Consider the following 15,981-nt stretch of genomic DNA (forward strand, 5'->3'; position numbering starts at 1 on the left):
TGCCACCTGTGTTTAGCTGCGAAGTGTCACCCAGCAAGACTTAGGTGCCTGAAGAAAACCACCTTCTTCCAGCGCAGTTCATCCAGCAGAAAAGTCCTATTGAGGGAGCAGGGCAGGTAATGATGGAGAAGTGCAAAGAGACCCCGGTTTTGCTGTTAAGCAATGTAACAGCTCTGCTTGGGAAACACTCTCCTTTATTTGCACGAGTGGTACTTTAATGGTCGCTGCTAATTACGTTATTTATGGGGTGTTTCTCCCAGCAAAGGGCTTAGGTGCTGCGCCATAAATTCAGTGAAAACATCTATCTGCAAATTAATCCGTGGTATTTTAGGTGCCAAAGTCCTGTTACCTAAATACCAGAAGGCACAAGCGTGCAGTTTACCGTGTGAACTGGGGTACCGAGGGACGGTGAGAAGAGATGCACGAGAATTACGTTCTCGCCTGTTGTGCATGAGGCTCTGAAGGGGTTAAAGTGTTCCTTCCTCCCTCTGACTTTTGTGAGACTGCTGTGCTTAATAATGTTGCATTTTAAATGGTCCCAACTAGGCCTTGAAGTTAACACCTTGTTGAGGTGAAGGAAAGAGGAGGGGAGACCGGTTCACACCTTTTCTGCTGCTATTGTTTGCCAGGAGACCTGCTTTGGGTAACCTGGGGAAAAAAACGCCAAAAAAAAAAAAAAGATGTAAAATGCTTTTTTTCTTTTCTTTTTCCTGATTTTTTTTTTCTGAACTAAAGGAAAGGGAAGGGCATTAGAAAACACGCCATTTCCTATGATAAATGGTGCAAGTATCCAGACGACGCGCTCTCATCCCAAAAATGAAGCGGGGAGGGAGAAGCCCTGTGCATTATTTCTGCGGCGCTGCAGGACCCTCACCCTAGCAGCACATGCTCGGTGGTAGATGTGTGGGAGGAGTGTCCCTGAGCTGAGCACCAGCGTAGGTTTGCGGGATCAGGACCTAACGGCTACAGCAGGGAGTGGGTACCCGAGGAGGTGGTTTGGGATCCCTGGGAATTGCAGTCCCAGGCTCCATCCTGCAGCAGCATCCAGGGGAAGCTGGTACGGCACCTTTGGAGAATCAAAGTCTTGCCTGGAAGGAGGCAGGAAAAGCATCGTGCTGTGTTTGATTCACTAAACGCTTACTAGCAGAGGCAGGTGACTAGAATTTAACAAAATAAAGAGCACAACACCACTCGGCCTGATACAGAAGGACGCTTGGGGAAAAGAGAGTTCCAGCTAGCAAATAATCGCTCCCCCCATCCAAACATATTGCAAAGAATCCTTAAGATTGCAAAACTAAGTGCTCAGAAATTGGGAAATGTCAGTACTTACATTGCCTGTGCAACTTTAAATCAGCCTCATTCTGCTTATGCATTATATTACAGATTTTAATTACAGGATCACATGATGCTTTTCCCACGGGATTCCTGTCTCCTTCAGTGCACAGGATGGACAGTGCTAACTTAATGAGCAGCTCTTCAATATTTTGTTTTCTTGTTCTTTGCATTTCCTCAGGCCTTGCTTATTGCAGAGCATTAAATTCTGCTCTGAAGAAGGAATTCTTAATTTCTTGATGGGCTTTGCTCTAATATTTTTTGCCATAGCATTTGTATACAGTTCGTTGCAGTGCAATATTCTCAAGAAAGAAAGAACTCGCTTTAAAAAGAGTACCGAGACTGACTCTAAGGTCTCCTGTAACTCAGTGCACCTTCTGGGTGTCACCTACATCATGAATTTTTCTCTGTCTTTAGCCTTGTGTTCAGACCTGAGCTCCTGTTGGCTTCAGCTGCAGCTGTGAATATTTAGCGCACATGCAAATCAGAAGCCAGCGGCTCTGCTGGGCACAGAAAATGAGAGAAGTAAAAATGTGATTTGGAGAGATTTCAATTGAGTCACGGAGGAGCCGTGTGGCAGAAACACGTATAAAATCCAGTTTGCTTGGGAAAATAATTGGGTCTCCCTCGCCTTGTTCACTTCACCCCTTCTGATTTCTTCCAGCGGTGGATTTGGGGGATATATAGACCACAGCGTTCTCTGTTCCTCAACTCTGATACATCTCCAGAGGAGGTCAGCTTGTGTGCTGCCTGCAGGAGGGTTCGTGTAAAAGGAATAGCACCTTCTCCTGTAATTGAACGCTGTATCGTAGCGCATATGGAGAAATAACTTGGATGCTGGTATTTCCTAACTTTCTCCCTCTTCACATGGTAACCTTAATAATATCCTTTTGTTTGTCTCTAGTTGTGTTTATAGTTTCTCAGATTTCTAAAAAAAGCAAACCCCAACTAACCCTGCCTTCCCAAATTTTTCTTTGCAAGATCGTACAAACATCCACGGGGACCATCATTTAGCTCCTTTTACGCAGGCTTCTGCCATTCCGGTGAACGGAGCCACCGATGGACCCGTTCTCGATCAGGAGATGGCACGGGGATGGGTGGGGATGTCCCTGTGTTTCGGCAGTATTTGCAGACATTTCAAAAAATGGTGGAACTTGGGACTCCTGGATTTCATTCCAGTCTCTGGACAAGTGTCTTTGTAGGGGCACAGAGTCTTCTGCCCATTTTTAGGCAGAATGCTTATGATTTGTTCATATTTGGCTGGATTTTCATGGCAACGTCTCTCACACAAAAGCCACCCCTATTCCAAAGTTCAAGTCCTTACTTCAAAGCGTGGAACTGGTACAGCTTTTCAAAGGAAGGCTCCTCAGAGTTTAAGATTAGTAAAACAATATATTTTTCCCAGCAGAAGAGTTTCAGCTGAAATTTTAAAAACAAATAAATGCATAAATCACAATTTAGCCAGAGACAGACGCCCAGCATGGACAATTTCAGCCAGAACGTTTAAAGTTTGGCAAAGCTGTAAGAGACTGAAAATCGTCTCATCATGTGAAGTGTGTGGCATACTTCATACGAGGCGATATTATCAGCTGTAAGTAATCCAAGCTGCACATATAATTCATAGACGTAGATGTTAGGGAAGGAAAAAACAATTTTAATAGATCAATTAGTGCTACGTCCCAGCCTGAATTGAACTATTGAACAAAAAACCACAAAATCTAGTATCTGCTTCAGCAAATGTCTTAACGCTGAAGTTCCCCAAAACACAAGTGAATCATTTAGCTACTGGTAAATATATTTAACTATATGTAGCTGAATTTCCTTGAGACAGACTATTCAGTGACTTTCAGATACAGCACCGCTCTGTTTTCTTGCATCCAGTGATTATGCATTGACTTGATGTGCTGGAAATTTCCCTATCAGACATATGCAATAAGGCAAGGGGACCTTTTTTTTTGGTAGTGACATTATAGCATAAAATGACAAAGCAAATTGCAATATTTGTAAGTTATAAAATTATCTTATAATCCTTTAAAGCAGATGTCAGCTTGCTATACCCACAAGGAGTTAATCTATCCACAGTACATTATGATCTTTAATAATTGGAAGCGATTGGCCAAAGTGCTGTAAACCTGGCAGAAATTTGTTGCCTTATTTTCTGCAAACCACAAGCACAGCTTATTAATTGAGAAATGAACATTAACTGGCATTAGTTGGCATCTGTAAACTGAAAAAGAGAAATGACCACGGTACGCATTCAGCTGTAAACGGTAGAGCTGCAAAGCTGCAACAGGTAAAATTGGTTTTTAAGCACGAATGCAAAACCATTTTAGGCGGCTGCTGGCAAATGCCCAAGTCTAGGGTTTTTAATGAGGCTTCTGCATCAAAATAAGTGAAACCACATGGAATTTTAATTGTTCTTATTCTAAATATGAAACACACTGGAGCAGTATTCTTGAATCTAGGATGTTAGCATATATATTGGCATATTAACATTACCACTTTTCTGTTCTAAACGTATAGCTCTCAGAAAACTTGAGTGCTAGGTTACGTTAGGGAGGAATCAGCCTGGAAGATTTAAAAACAGTTTAACCTGAGCTCCTTCAGATGTAGAAGTTTTTTTTTTAAAAATATACTTTTTTTTTTGTATTGTCAAGCACGGTGAGCTGATCAGACTGTGTAGGGAAAGAAGATCACTTGCTGTGTTTGTTGCTGTGTTTGTCTTTCTGGCGGCACAAAATAAAGTCTCTTCTCTCTACAGAAGTGTGGTTTCGCAATCATGTGGCCACGATGTAGGGCGGAGGATCTGTGCTTCACCCGTTTAATACAAGCTATCACGAGAGTGGGAATTCACAGATGCAAATTGTTTTCTTGCTCTGACGGAGGAAAAATTAGCATAAATCTTTAATCCTGCTGGGGAGATGAATAAATAAATTATTTACTTGCACTGTCATGTTACTATATTGCTGATCGACATCGCTATTTGTGCACAACTAGATATACAAAGATGGGTATGGCACCCAGAAAAGCTATTTATGTTCCCAGTCCAGCAAAGAGCTAAACATATATAAATTAATATGCATCTGGTGTTTGCAAGTTAGAACCAAAATCAACCTTAACACGAGGAGATAGCACAGAGAGAGGAGGAGGAAGGAGGAAGGTGAAAATGCATCAGTGAGATTGCATAGCAGTGAGGATGGCAAGAAGCTAAATTTTAAAGGTGACTTTTTAAAAAGTTTCTGGACTCATTTAGAAAAGAGGCTTTAGAACAGGCATCACAGAAAACTTCTGATCTCCAAAAATATCTTTACACAATGGAGATACAGAAGGCTGGGAACAAATCACAGCCTAGTGCAGGGAGTTAAGGAGACAGCAAAAGGTATTTGGGCAGAAGGGGGGTTGGAGAAGTGAGTGTGCAGGAGCCATGCAGACACAGCCATGGGTGAGATAAGAAAGGGTTATGGTTATTTGGCCTTTGGGTAAATAGGATTGTGCTTTACAAGCAACAGTAAAAACAAACAAGTGTGGATTTACTAGGGTATGTAAGGAGGTCTGTAGCCCCACATGAGAAATGCCTACGTGTGGTGTGCACATTCCCAGTCATTCGACACATACATGATCTCTTGGCAGCACCCAGATATATTATGTATATACAGAATATTATACAGGTAATATTTGGATCTAGCCCTGAAAGGGAGATTGCCTTTTAATGTGTCAAACTGTGTGGATAGTTTGTTATAAAAAAAAAAAAATATTGGCTGCAAAGAAACCAAAAATGCTGATGTTCTACACCCTTACACTCATACCAGTTGTACCTTTGATTATAAAAATCTTGTTTAGCTTCTATCAGGGTAACCTAAGAGCAACTCTGTTCATGTTGGGAGAGTTGCAATAACAATGAAAAAAAAACAAGGAGTATAAGCAGTAGCAGATTGAAACTCAGTTTTTTGAGCAGCTGGGGAAATTATGTTCTAACCTTATATTTCCAGATACGTATCAGACCTGTTCACAATATAAAGGATAGTGTTCCAAAATTACAGCTTTGAATCTGGGTGGTATCGCCTCTGGCTATTGTTTGCAGTTGGGAACGAAAGAAGTTGCATCAAGTAGTAGAGTGTTTGCTGTAAAGGTACAAGTTATATTACATTCCACGGTGCTGTGGTTGGAGGGGTTGATGGTGGAGACAGACCCATTCACCCGTAGGTCACTGATTCAGTTCCAGATAAAGATAATAGTATTCACATTGTCATCAGAGTTAAAAATGGGCTTTTACTGCCCTTTTAAAGCTCTGTCCTCCATATCTTTTGAGATGGCAGATTATAATCCCTGGGTTTCAGGCTGCGTGGGTTGGACGCTTGGCTGGCTGTGGCCCAGGTCCTCCAGCCTGAACCCAAGCTGTGCCTGAGCTTTGCCCCCCTGCTGCTTTTAAAAATTGTCTGATACTATGTTGAAGGCATGGGTTAAATGAGCTGGTAGAAAAGGAGGGAATAGTGATCTAAATCACAAAATGTGCCACACAAAGTGGCAGGGTCTGTAGAGCCTGTGGCTGATGGTAGCAACCACCATTGTGGGTGCTATGGGGGGCCGAGGGCAGAAGGGACCTTCCTTCTACGCAGCAGTGTCGGCAGGTCAGATCCAAAGCCTATCTACAAGGAGAAGCGTTGCTGCATCTTACACTGAGGATACACAGGGTGTTTCAGTGTTTAGCACCTCAGTTTGGCATCTAGAAGTTGCCATATTTTCTTGTTAGGTAAATCAGATTCGGTAAATTGGCAAAGAGATGGGTGAACCCTTGGATCTGGAGGACTGTAAAGCTGTAGAAGTGTCGGCTGGGAAGCACAGGGAGAGCCCATTTGATTTCATGATTTTTCCCCTTTATTTATACCCCGCTTTTTCCAGCTGTCTCTCTATAACAATGTATATATGTATCTACTGCATACTGGCCAGTGCATTTCCCTCCCTCTTGCACTGTACTTCTTCATTAGGCTTTTTCTCTTTCCCCCCATCCCTTTTCCCACATCCTTTTTGTTTTCCACTTTTCTGGCTCTCGACGTGAGCTTTCACCATCTTTTTCTTCTGCTCCTGTCCATCCCGCAGTCTCCTAAGCAGATCACCAAGCTACTAACGTTTGCTTTCCAGTTCTGCTCCGAAACTTTGGGCATTTGATGTGGGATTAGAAATTAGGCAAAATGAGTTTACCCGTCCCTGTTTTGCGTTAGACTCCAATTCACAGCGTTACCATCCAGACGTTCACAGTAGCCATAAACTGTGTGGTCTTTTTTTCAACCAGACTGCACAGACTAGATAGGAAAACAACTTCTTTCAATGGCAAGATGAGTGTTGGGCTTGTAATTTTCCATCGACTGCACTGAAAAGCCAAATTTGCATCTTTGCTATCAGCTCAGTGGCTTTGCCCGTCCTTCGGATGCAGCAAATAATAATATTATTTTTTAGCCATAGGAAGTAGCTGAGCAGATCCCCACCTAAATAAGTCGATTTAAGGCAAGAAGTGGGGCTTAGTCACCCCCGGTGTAACTCCCCTGGTGTCAGTGGTGCAACTAACTCGGTGTTGCCAACTCTTGTAGTTTTATTTCAAGTTGCGTGGTCATTTCTGCTCTTCTGGAAACCCCAGCTCCCCACGGCGTGTGCTGAGGTGGGAATCTCAGCTTTCGCGTGCAACCAGACCCGAGTTTCTCGAGAGGCTATAGCAAAAACCCAGAGACGTGTAACCCTCAAAGCTCAGAAACCAGAAGGCAAATCAACTCCAAATCCACCTTTCTCTTTTTTGGCTTTTTTCAATCTCTTGATTTTTGAGACTTTTTTTTTTCCCCGGCCTGACTTGTGACCTTTGAACTCTTCAGGTTGGCAATGCTGCTCCCTCCATTGGCATCGGTGGAGTTAGACCAGGGATGAGTTTGGCCCAGCGCTTGTAGAAGACAGGTGTATGACTCTGTTCCTTGCAATGTATTATTTGATATGATCTGCTGTTCTCTTGGGGGCCAAAAGAAGTGGGTTTTCTTAGAAAAATAAAATTCTATCATCACTTGATACAAAAAATGGTATTTACAGAATTGTTTTCCCCCGTCTTTTGTTATAATTTTTTAGGTGCTTCAGAGCTGGGCCCATTTTCAGATCCCAGGCAGTTCACAAGCATTTCATCCCTCACTGAGAGCCGCTTCTCCAACCCACGAATGCACTATCCAGCCACCTTTACCTATACACCGCCAGTCACCTCAGGCATGTCACTGGGTATGTCCGCAACCACTCACTACCACACCTACCTACCACCACCCTACCCCGGCTCTTCCCAAAACCAAAGTGGACCTTTCCAGACCAGCAGCACTCCATATCTCTACTATGGCACTTCGTCAGGATCATACCAGTTCCCCATGGTGCCGGGAGGGGACCGCTCCCCCTCCAGGATGCTTCCTCCGTGCACCACCACGTCCAACGGCAGCACGCTGTTAAACCCTAACTTGCCCAACCAGAGTGACGGTGTGGAGGCGGATGGCAGCCACAGCAGCTCCCCAACCGTCTTGAATTCTAGTGGCAGAATGGATGAGTCCGTTTGGAGGCCGTACTGAGATTTCTTCTGTAGCCGGCCCGACCTCCGCCAGCCAAAAAAAAAAAAACACCAAACAAACGGTCGACTAACTACGAAGTGCCTGTTTTTTGTGTTTTTTTTTAAAACAAAAAAAATAGATTTTACCGATATGTGCAACTGTGTAGATGGGATGATAATGGCCATAAATAACACAAGAGTTACCAACATACCACAACCCATGTTTCAGATTATGTGGATCAAAGCACATATTTTTTTTTTTTCTTGGAACCATTTTACCTTGTTTTATATTTAAAATGTACTTTTTACACACACACACAAAAAAATCACCCCCTCCTTTTTTTTTTCTTTTTTGGTCTAGAGTGTTGTAATAACTAGTGAGTTCTTGTGCCAATGAGGAGAGAACGGACTCCCCAGCTATCAGGAGAAACATGGTGATGCAAGGCAAAGGCTGCATTCCCTTTTATTTTTTAATAAAAAAAAACCTAACCATGAACTCCAGATACAGTTGCAATCATACAACGTATGGGACCCTCTTCACACCCGTAGTGCAATTCAACTGGCTTGTATTGGTGCACATAAAAAGGAAAGCAAAGATCGAGTTGCTTCCATTTTGCCATGATACATTCAGATGAAAACAGCTGTCCCAAAAAACTCTGTCCGAGCCTTGCTGCAGATAACGGTTGGAACTTCTCTGTGTTCATTGCTTTTTTGGTTTGTTTTTGGGTACTTAAAGAGAACGAGTCTTCAAGTTAGGCTAGACAACCCTGGGGTTTCCTTTTTGCTTTTGTATCCGTTCATTTTGCCTTCGATTAGCCAAAAACCAAAAATAACAACCAAAACCTTTAAAAACAAAAAACAAAATGTTATTACTTATGCAAAATATGAAAATGGCAATATATATTACTAGAGCCAAAATGGTATACATAGTATTTGTGTTCGGCTATGTTCTTTTTTATTTTTTTTTTTAAATTATAAATGTGTAAAATTTGAGGTTGTTTGCTAACATGAATCATCATATAACTTTAAAAGAATATTTATAATTATTTAATGACATTTGGACCCTTTAAACGTTTCTTAATGTAATGATATATTGACTTCGGTCTCTAAAAGTGTTTTTGTTTTTGTTTTTTTTTTTTTACTTATTACATTTCTGCAATGGTGTAAACCTCAAACCTTTACCCAACTCTGAAAAGCAGTTCCAGTGTGAACCAGTTTACAATGTGACTTAAAAACGACAAACCCAACCCAAATGCATCCACATCAAATGATTTTGGATGTAGGATCTTTTTATATAACTTATGAAGGAAATATTGTGTTTAAAATATTTTTATTAGCTGTCTGGTTGCCTTCAACACAGTCTTGCCTTTTAATCAGTAGTTGTGGAGACACTGGAAAAATGGTAGGAAGGATGAAATATTTTCCACCCTTCCCCTAATTTCTTCTTCTCCCAGGATTTTTCTCAGAACTTCAAAATTTGAAAATATTAAAACATATTTAAAATGTTCTGTTTTGACAGCATGATTTGAATTTCGACAGGGTTTTTTTTTTCCCAAAGAAAAATCAAAACCGTTTCAAAGCCCGTATTTTACAAATAATGAATTGTTAAATATCTCAGAAATGGGATTAAAGGGGAACTGGTGAAACTTTTTCCCCTCCCCTTGCAACTTCAGCCCACTCGATGGAATAGAAAAGTTCAAAACTTGAGACAGAAACTGCCTGGTAGCACATCACCGCCCGTTAGCATTAAATGCTAGAGCCGTAAGGATGCTGTGTTGACTTTGAAGCTGGTGTGGCTGTTGGCGTATGAGAGAGACAAGCACGAGGGCAGCAATAGTCACCTCTGCAGACGCTGAAGATAAAAAGTCACCTTAAAAGCCACCCTGGGGCTCCCAGGTGCGATACAGGGAGAGCAAATTGCACCCGAAACCCTTAACCAACCTGTCTGCCACCAAACTACCCAGCGGAGAGGCCCAAATTTTGCCCAGCCCCGGGCTGCTACGGCAAACGGGGAGGCAATGCGGCATCGGCTGGATGCGGTGGGAGCTGAACCGCCCTCCCCGTGCTGTCCCCAGGCAGGTGACGTTAAGCCTGGTTTAGCAGGATGTTCAGCACGTGCTGATGGAGTTTGCCGGCACTCCCTCCTTCCACCGCCGTAGCCATCGCCGTCCGCAGCCTCCTCGGGGGGCTGCCAGCCGCCACGCCGCTCCTTGGCCGTACTTTGGCTCCCTCCAAAGTATTGCAATAACTCAACGGTGGGCATAGCCATACAGAGCCGGACACCACCATCACCGCTCGTTAATAGCAAAGCTGTTAAACGAGTTGACATTAGCATGCTACATCCCTCCGATTTGCGTGATGACGTGCTCTTAAAAAAAAAAAATTAATAAAGTCTTTGCCTTCTAAAGGTTGTATACCAAGTATGCTTAAAGTATAAGTAAGACACTTTTTTTTTTTCTTCTAATACTTAGTTTTCCTTCAAAGATGGAAGCTGTAATTGATTCTATTTATTGTTGGTTTGTGGTAGCTTGAAGCATACCACTGTCCATTTATTTGTAACTGTAAAATACGTTTGTTAGTCTCAGCAGCACTTAAAAAGCCAGTGTCTGGTTACACATTTCAGTTTTGTTTTTTGTTTAGTAAGCAAGAGAAAAAGATGTACTGCCAGTGCAAGCTGTTTCCTATTTAATAAAAGGTACTATATTTGTACATTATTTGTTATTGCTGAGAAGGGCTTTTTAAGGTTTACTGTATGCATATTAAGTAATTTTTAGGGTGCTTTTGTGTTGAAATGTTGTTAAGAGTGGCTGCAGGCAGCAACCCAGTTTTTTTTTTTTTTTTTTTAAGACTTTGTTGTAAAATTCAAGCACTTGGTTTTTGTTTCTGGATAAATCCAGCACAGACCAGACTTTTGTTTTGCTCAGTACCGACAGGACTCTGTTTGTGTCCCCGCGGTTTTTCAACTGGACCATTAGGGACAGACGTTGAAAACGTTTTCTCCGCCCGGCCGAGGCGCGCGTGCCCGATCCGTGCCCTCGGCTTCCCTGGCCGCGCGGGCAGGCCTCTGGCTCTGCCTGCTTGAGATAGGAAGGAAAGGATTTTCTAAGCACCGACGGACGGAGGAGCACCAGCCCCTTGACTTTCAGTAGACCCCCGTGCTCCTGAGCCCTCCTGGTGCCCTTGGAAAATCTCTCCCGGTACGTCAGGCTGGTCACAGAGGGAGCTGCACGGGCTGAGGCAGAAATGCTCATCGAAGCTTTCGGGAAATGCTTCCGAGTTCACTTGGAAATGCTCTTGAATCAGGATTTCAGACCAAAAAAAGCCCAACTGGCGCTATGTAGATAATCATATCAGATTATTTGACCGTTTGCGAGGTGCTTAGCATCGGCAGAAAGGAGTTTTCTCAAAGGTACGACAGCCCTTCCCTTATGTGAGTGGCAATCTTTAGATTTAAAGATAAAAAAATGGCCTTTTTTTACTTTCCACCTCTCTTACCCTACCAAAGATTTACTTCCAGCACAACAGGCACGATGTCCCTTTTGCCAAACGGAGGATTAAATCCTCCTCTCCCTCCTCCTAAGATCAGGGTAACCAGATTGGGGTCAGCGGGTCGGGACGGATGAGTAAAGCAAATTATTTAACCCACAGCATCATTCGTGTGGCGTTTATTGTTTCTTTTAAAAGACCAGCTGCTGTGTCTTTCTTAGCGTTGAACTTTTTTTGCCAGCAGTCCCCCGAGCAAAGATTTACCGGTTTCCACAGGTACCATCTCGAATGGGGAAAATTTTGCACTTTCACACTTAGCAAAGCAAAGCTCAGCCCCGCACCGGGCTGCACGCGGCCAACAAGCCATGAGCAAAAGCAATAATTAAAACCTGGATCAGCCATGAGCTCAAAGAAGCCCCATTCTCTGAACCCCTGAATTTCTTGTTGTTTTTAAATAGAATGCATTTCATTTTAACATTTTCTGAGAACTTTTTTAGATGTTTGTTTACTTCCATGTTTACAGATAACTCTTTGCTTTTTTTTTTAATGCAGTACTTTTAAGTATATCAGCCAAAACCATACTTTTACAGTAACTTTTGTTTTAGGTAATATGAGTGACATTCCAATTTTTTTGTTGTTGTTAAATATGCTTTACCAGTCTTGAATTTCCGCTGGAACAAAATATTTGTAGCATTTTGTGTAAATACAAGCTTTAATTTTTTATTTTTTCAAATGCTGTCACCCGAGATTTGCTTTTCATGCACATATTGTACAAACACACTCTGCTTTATGCCACAGACGATGATTGTGGATCAGTTTACTTCAACTTCAAAGGGACTATTTGTATTGTATGTTGCAACTGTAAATTGAATTGTTTGGCATTTTCTCATGATTGTAATATTAATTTGAAGTTTGAATTTCATTTTCAATAAAATGGCTTTTTTTTGTTAATGTTCTTCTATGCTTCTTTTTCTTCCGCTGTCTCCTCTTAGCACCAGGCAGGGTAAAGTAAGTACACGGTAGGACACAGTACCGGCCCTTCCGTGCTGGCCCCATCAATTTCTGCAGCGCTTAAGTTTTCAATTAAATATAAAAAGCAAGTTTGCAGGCCTATGGGTGGTAAAGGACACTAAATCTGATCTCAAATGTTGCTTCTTTCCCTGAGTCTGCAAACTATCAAAACCTGTGTTTTTTAGAGGAGTGCAAACGGCTCCATTCGTCTTGCTAGATCGTTAACTCTGAAACCTAACAACTGATATTAGCCAGGACATTGTGGTGCTATGGCGCTGTGGCCAGAGCTTGAAGTATAGGAAAAGCTGGGATAGATTTCCAAACCGGGAGGGAGGGTTTGGGGTTTATGGCTCTTTTCCAGGGTGGGGGTTGCGCTATCCCCACCTCTTCCTGGTCAGACCTGAGGAATGCAGTTACAGATAATCTTGTGATTTGCATGGCCTGAGGCAAGAATAGTTTCCAAGCAGCAAAAGATATATGGATAGGGAGGAGTCTGGGGGAGGAGGCTATTTTTCCTCCTGCCTAGTGTCAAGGGTAGGAGGAAATGCAGCTAATGAAGGTGAGGTTAAGTTCACTCAAGGCTGTCTGCAGGAGGAGAGGAGAGGAGAGGACAGGAGTTGTTTGCAAGCTTGTGCCTGGTTTCATAGTAAGTTCTTATCCTCTTTAGCTATTTCTTGAGTCTGCAAAAGAGAAATAGTAGCACAGAGAGGCATGAGGTTCTGATCATTTCAAGAAACCTTTAACTCTGAAGTTTAAATGTCACTAATACTGATTTTGTGAGCTCTGTTGGCTTTCCCATGGACCTACACGTTTCTTGTATGGTGGTTGAAGATTGAGATAATGTTTGGGGGTTTTCAAGGGTGCTTTCATTCCAGCCCATAATCTGAGTCCTGATTTTAGGGAAGCGTTATCCAAGGAGTGAGGAACCAAGCAAACCAATCATGCTCTGTGGTGTAGTTGCTATATAAATCGTTTTGGGGCGACTTGTGCTACAAACATTAGTGCTAAGACTTTCTGCTATCCTCTGGTACACAGGTTATCCATCTCAGTTAGTCAGAGCACAGAGGGACCTTCATTATATTCTTGCTTTCATGGTCACTTAATCCAGATGCTCATAAAGGGAAATAAAAAATTTTTCTCTGTTTTGTATGGTCAAGTGGTGGAACAGGGGCCTAGGGAGGTTGTGCCACGTCTGTTCTTGGAGATTTACAGGACCCCACTGGGTAAAGCATGGAGCAACCTGATCTGACCCGGAGCTGAGGCTGCTTGAGCAGAAGGTTGGGCTGGAGACCTCCCATGGTCCCCTCCAAATTATCCCATGGTCCTGTGAGTCAGGCTAGGAGCTATCTGCTACAGGTTGTTGTCTAAGCTAAAAACTGCTTGCGTGACTGTACGGATAATACACATTCAGCTAAAACCAATCTGAATAAAGAGGTTTGACAGGGGCAGGTTATTGAGGAGTTACAGTGATCCCTCTATCTTCTGTTGGTTTCTGGCATGTTTCTCTGCGATATCTAGGGCAGACGTGGTCAGCACAAGGGTTGGAAGAGCCAACTCTGATCCAGTGCAGCAATTCCCATCGTACATCATGCTGGGGGTGTTGCTTTTGGTTTTTTGATTCATTTACCCTTTTGCAGCTTGAGAAGGTGACTCTCGGTCTCTTGCCTTAGCCAGAAACCAACCACTCTCAAGGCAAAATGACCACCACTGGTCAACGTGGAGGACTGCCCGATACGGAGACATGTGGAGCAGTGGGGGGAGATCAAACTCAAAGTACTTTTAGAAGAGAAGATTTAAATACATTTCTTACAAGGGGTGGTGACCGTTGTCTTCCCCATCTTTTGGGTGTCTAAATAGCTTCTTGCTTGTGGGTTGTGAGGGTTCAAGTCAACTCTGGATTGCTGGAGTCAGGCCTTTGCGGGTCCCACGCAGCGTCCATACGGCGGGCAGCATCTCGCGCTGCCTCTCCCTGATCGCCTCGGTTTTAACTTTTTAATTTCCTGTGGCTGTGAGCAACACCGGAGGGGCTCGGAGCAGCCACGTGTTGGCAGCCACAGGCCTAAATCAGCCTTTTTTGTGCCTAAAACAAGCTCTTGGGGAGAGGTGGGGGAGAGAAGGAGCAGGGTCTGACTTTATGGTTCAGCACCAAGGCCCTGTGCTGGCACCAAATAAAAAATTCATCAAGCTGTTTACTGGGGAAAAGGAGGAAATAACCTCAGTTATATATCCAAGGATTGACATGCACCGTCTAGCTACCTTCTGCGTGGTCAGGAGGAAATGAATCGGTATTTTGGGGTGAAATCCCTCCCCTGGGCGACCGCTTGCGGATGGCCAATGCTCTGCAGAAGTCACAGCGGTGCTCGGCAGCACGTGGGGGGTCACACCGGAGCGTGTGTTTGGGTAGGAGGGGGCATGGTGCGGTGTGGGTGACCAGCTTTGCAGCTCCGGCACTCACCCCTCGACTGAACGCTTGCAGAGAACAGCCCAGGAGCGTTATTCGCCAGAAACATTTGTTGGACGGGTTAAAATTATAAGCAAATCCACTAGAAACCCATAATCTTTGGATAGGTAAAGGATGTGACTGTGGCGGATAAAATACTGGGAGCAGGTTGGGCATTTCTACTCAACATCTTGAAGAAAAGTTTTAGCACGAGCTTAAAGCAAAAAATTATATATTTAGCATTCAAAAGGGCTGTCTTTGGCCTTCTGTAATTATAATCTTTTCCCTGTAGATCTACCGGTGCAATATCAGTCTGGGATGTATGGAGCTGTTCCTCTTTGTGATACTTATATGGCCTTGGAGGGGGGGGACGTCGGCGCCTGCCCCTCTGGGAATAGGAAGCTGTTGGCCCCAGTTACAGATAAGGCTGTGAGATACAAAGAGAACAAAGCCTGAACTTCCAAAAGCATCTGGTGATCTGATGCAGTGCGAACAAAGTAACTCGGGACCTACGACATAATTTAAAATTGAAGTTCTCAGGCCTGCCCTGCTACTTTCATGCAGATTAATTCCACATATTACTCAGGGTAGATGCAACCTGCGTTTCTAATGTCGACTGTGTTACCTAAATAACAAGTGGACTTGAATTTCCCTACTGCAGTTCGGGTGGGAGAATAAAATAAAATCCCTATAGCTATATTTGTAAGAACTTGTAAAGATGAGACAAATCAGCTTTTGTTCTGTAGCTGGGAAATTTCAACATCGTCTGTGATTCTCCAGGCAGCTTTGGACTCCTCTAATTATGCCTCAGTTTCCCTAAATAAAAAACAGGGAATTTACTATTTCCCTACTTTCTCAGGGTGTCCCATGGACTCAGCGTTTATAGAGAGCTTAGAATTTTTATTGTTGTTGTTGTTTAGCTCTTTTTACTACAAATCCAATGTTTGGTCTCACACCATTGGATAGTGTCCTTTGAAACAGCACATTTCTAAACCACATGTTTAGAAAAATTGACCCAGTTTCCAGACTGCTGATCTGGTCAAAAAACAATGCGGAGTTAAGGCCAAGTTGTGCTGTCTCAACAGATTTACTCGGGATTTGCGGTGGGGCAGGAAGAAAAGCAGAGATCGCTGCAATCCGTGGAGGCAGC

At 43.2% G+C, this 15,981-nt stretch overlaps 1 protein-coding gene across 2 annotated transcripts in view; it reads left to right on the forward strand.

Moving 5' to 3' along the window:
* The window catches only part of RUNX2 (RUNX family transcription factor 2), a 91,983-nt gene extending 81,657 nt beyond the window's left edge, over positions 1–10,326 (forward strand). For both annotated transcript variants that reach the window (XM_075144899.1, XM_075144898.1), the window contains one exon: positions 7,438–10,326. In XM_075144899.1, the coding sequence (XP_075001000.1) occupies positions 7,438–7,916 (479 nt within the window). In that variant the 3' untranslated portion in view covers positions 7,917–10,326. The remainder of the gene's footprint in view (positions 1–7,437) is intronic.
* Positions 10,327–15,981: the final 5,655 nt, after the last annotated feature.

The sequence above is a fragment of the Calonectris borealis genome, chromosome 3 (genome assembly GCF_964195595.1).
Source record: "Calonectris borealis chromosome 3, bCalBor7.hap1.2, whole genome shotgun sequence".
Taxonomy (NCBI): Eukaryota; Metazoa; Chordata; class Aves; order Procellariiformes; family Procellariidae; genus Calonectris; species Calonectris borealis.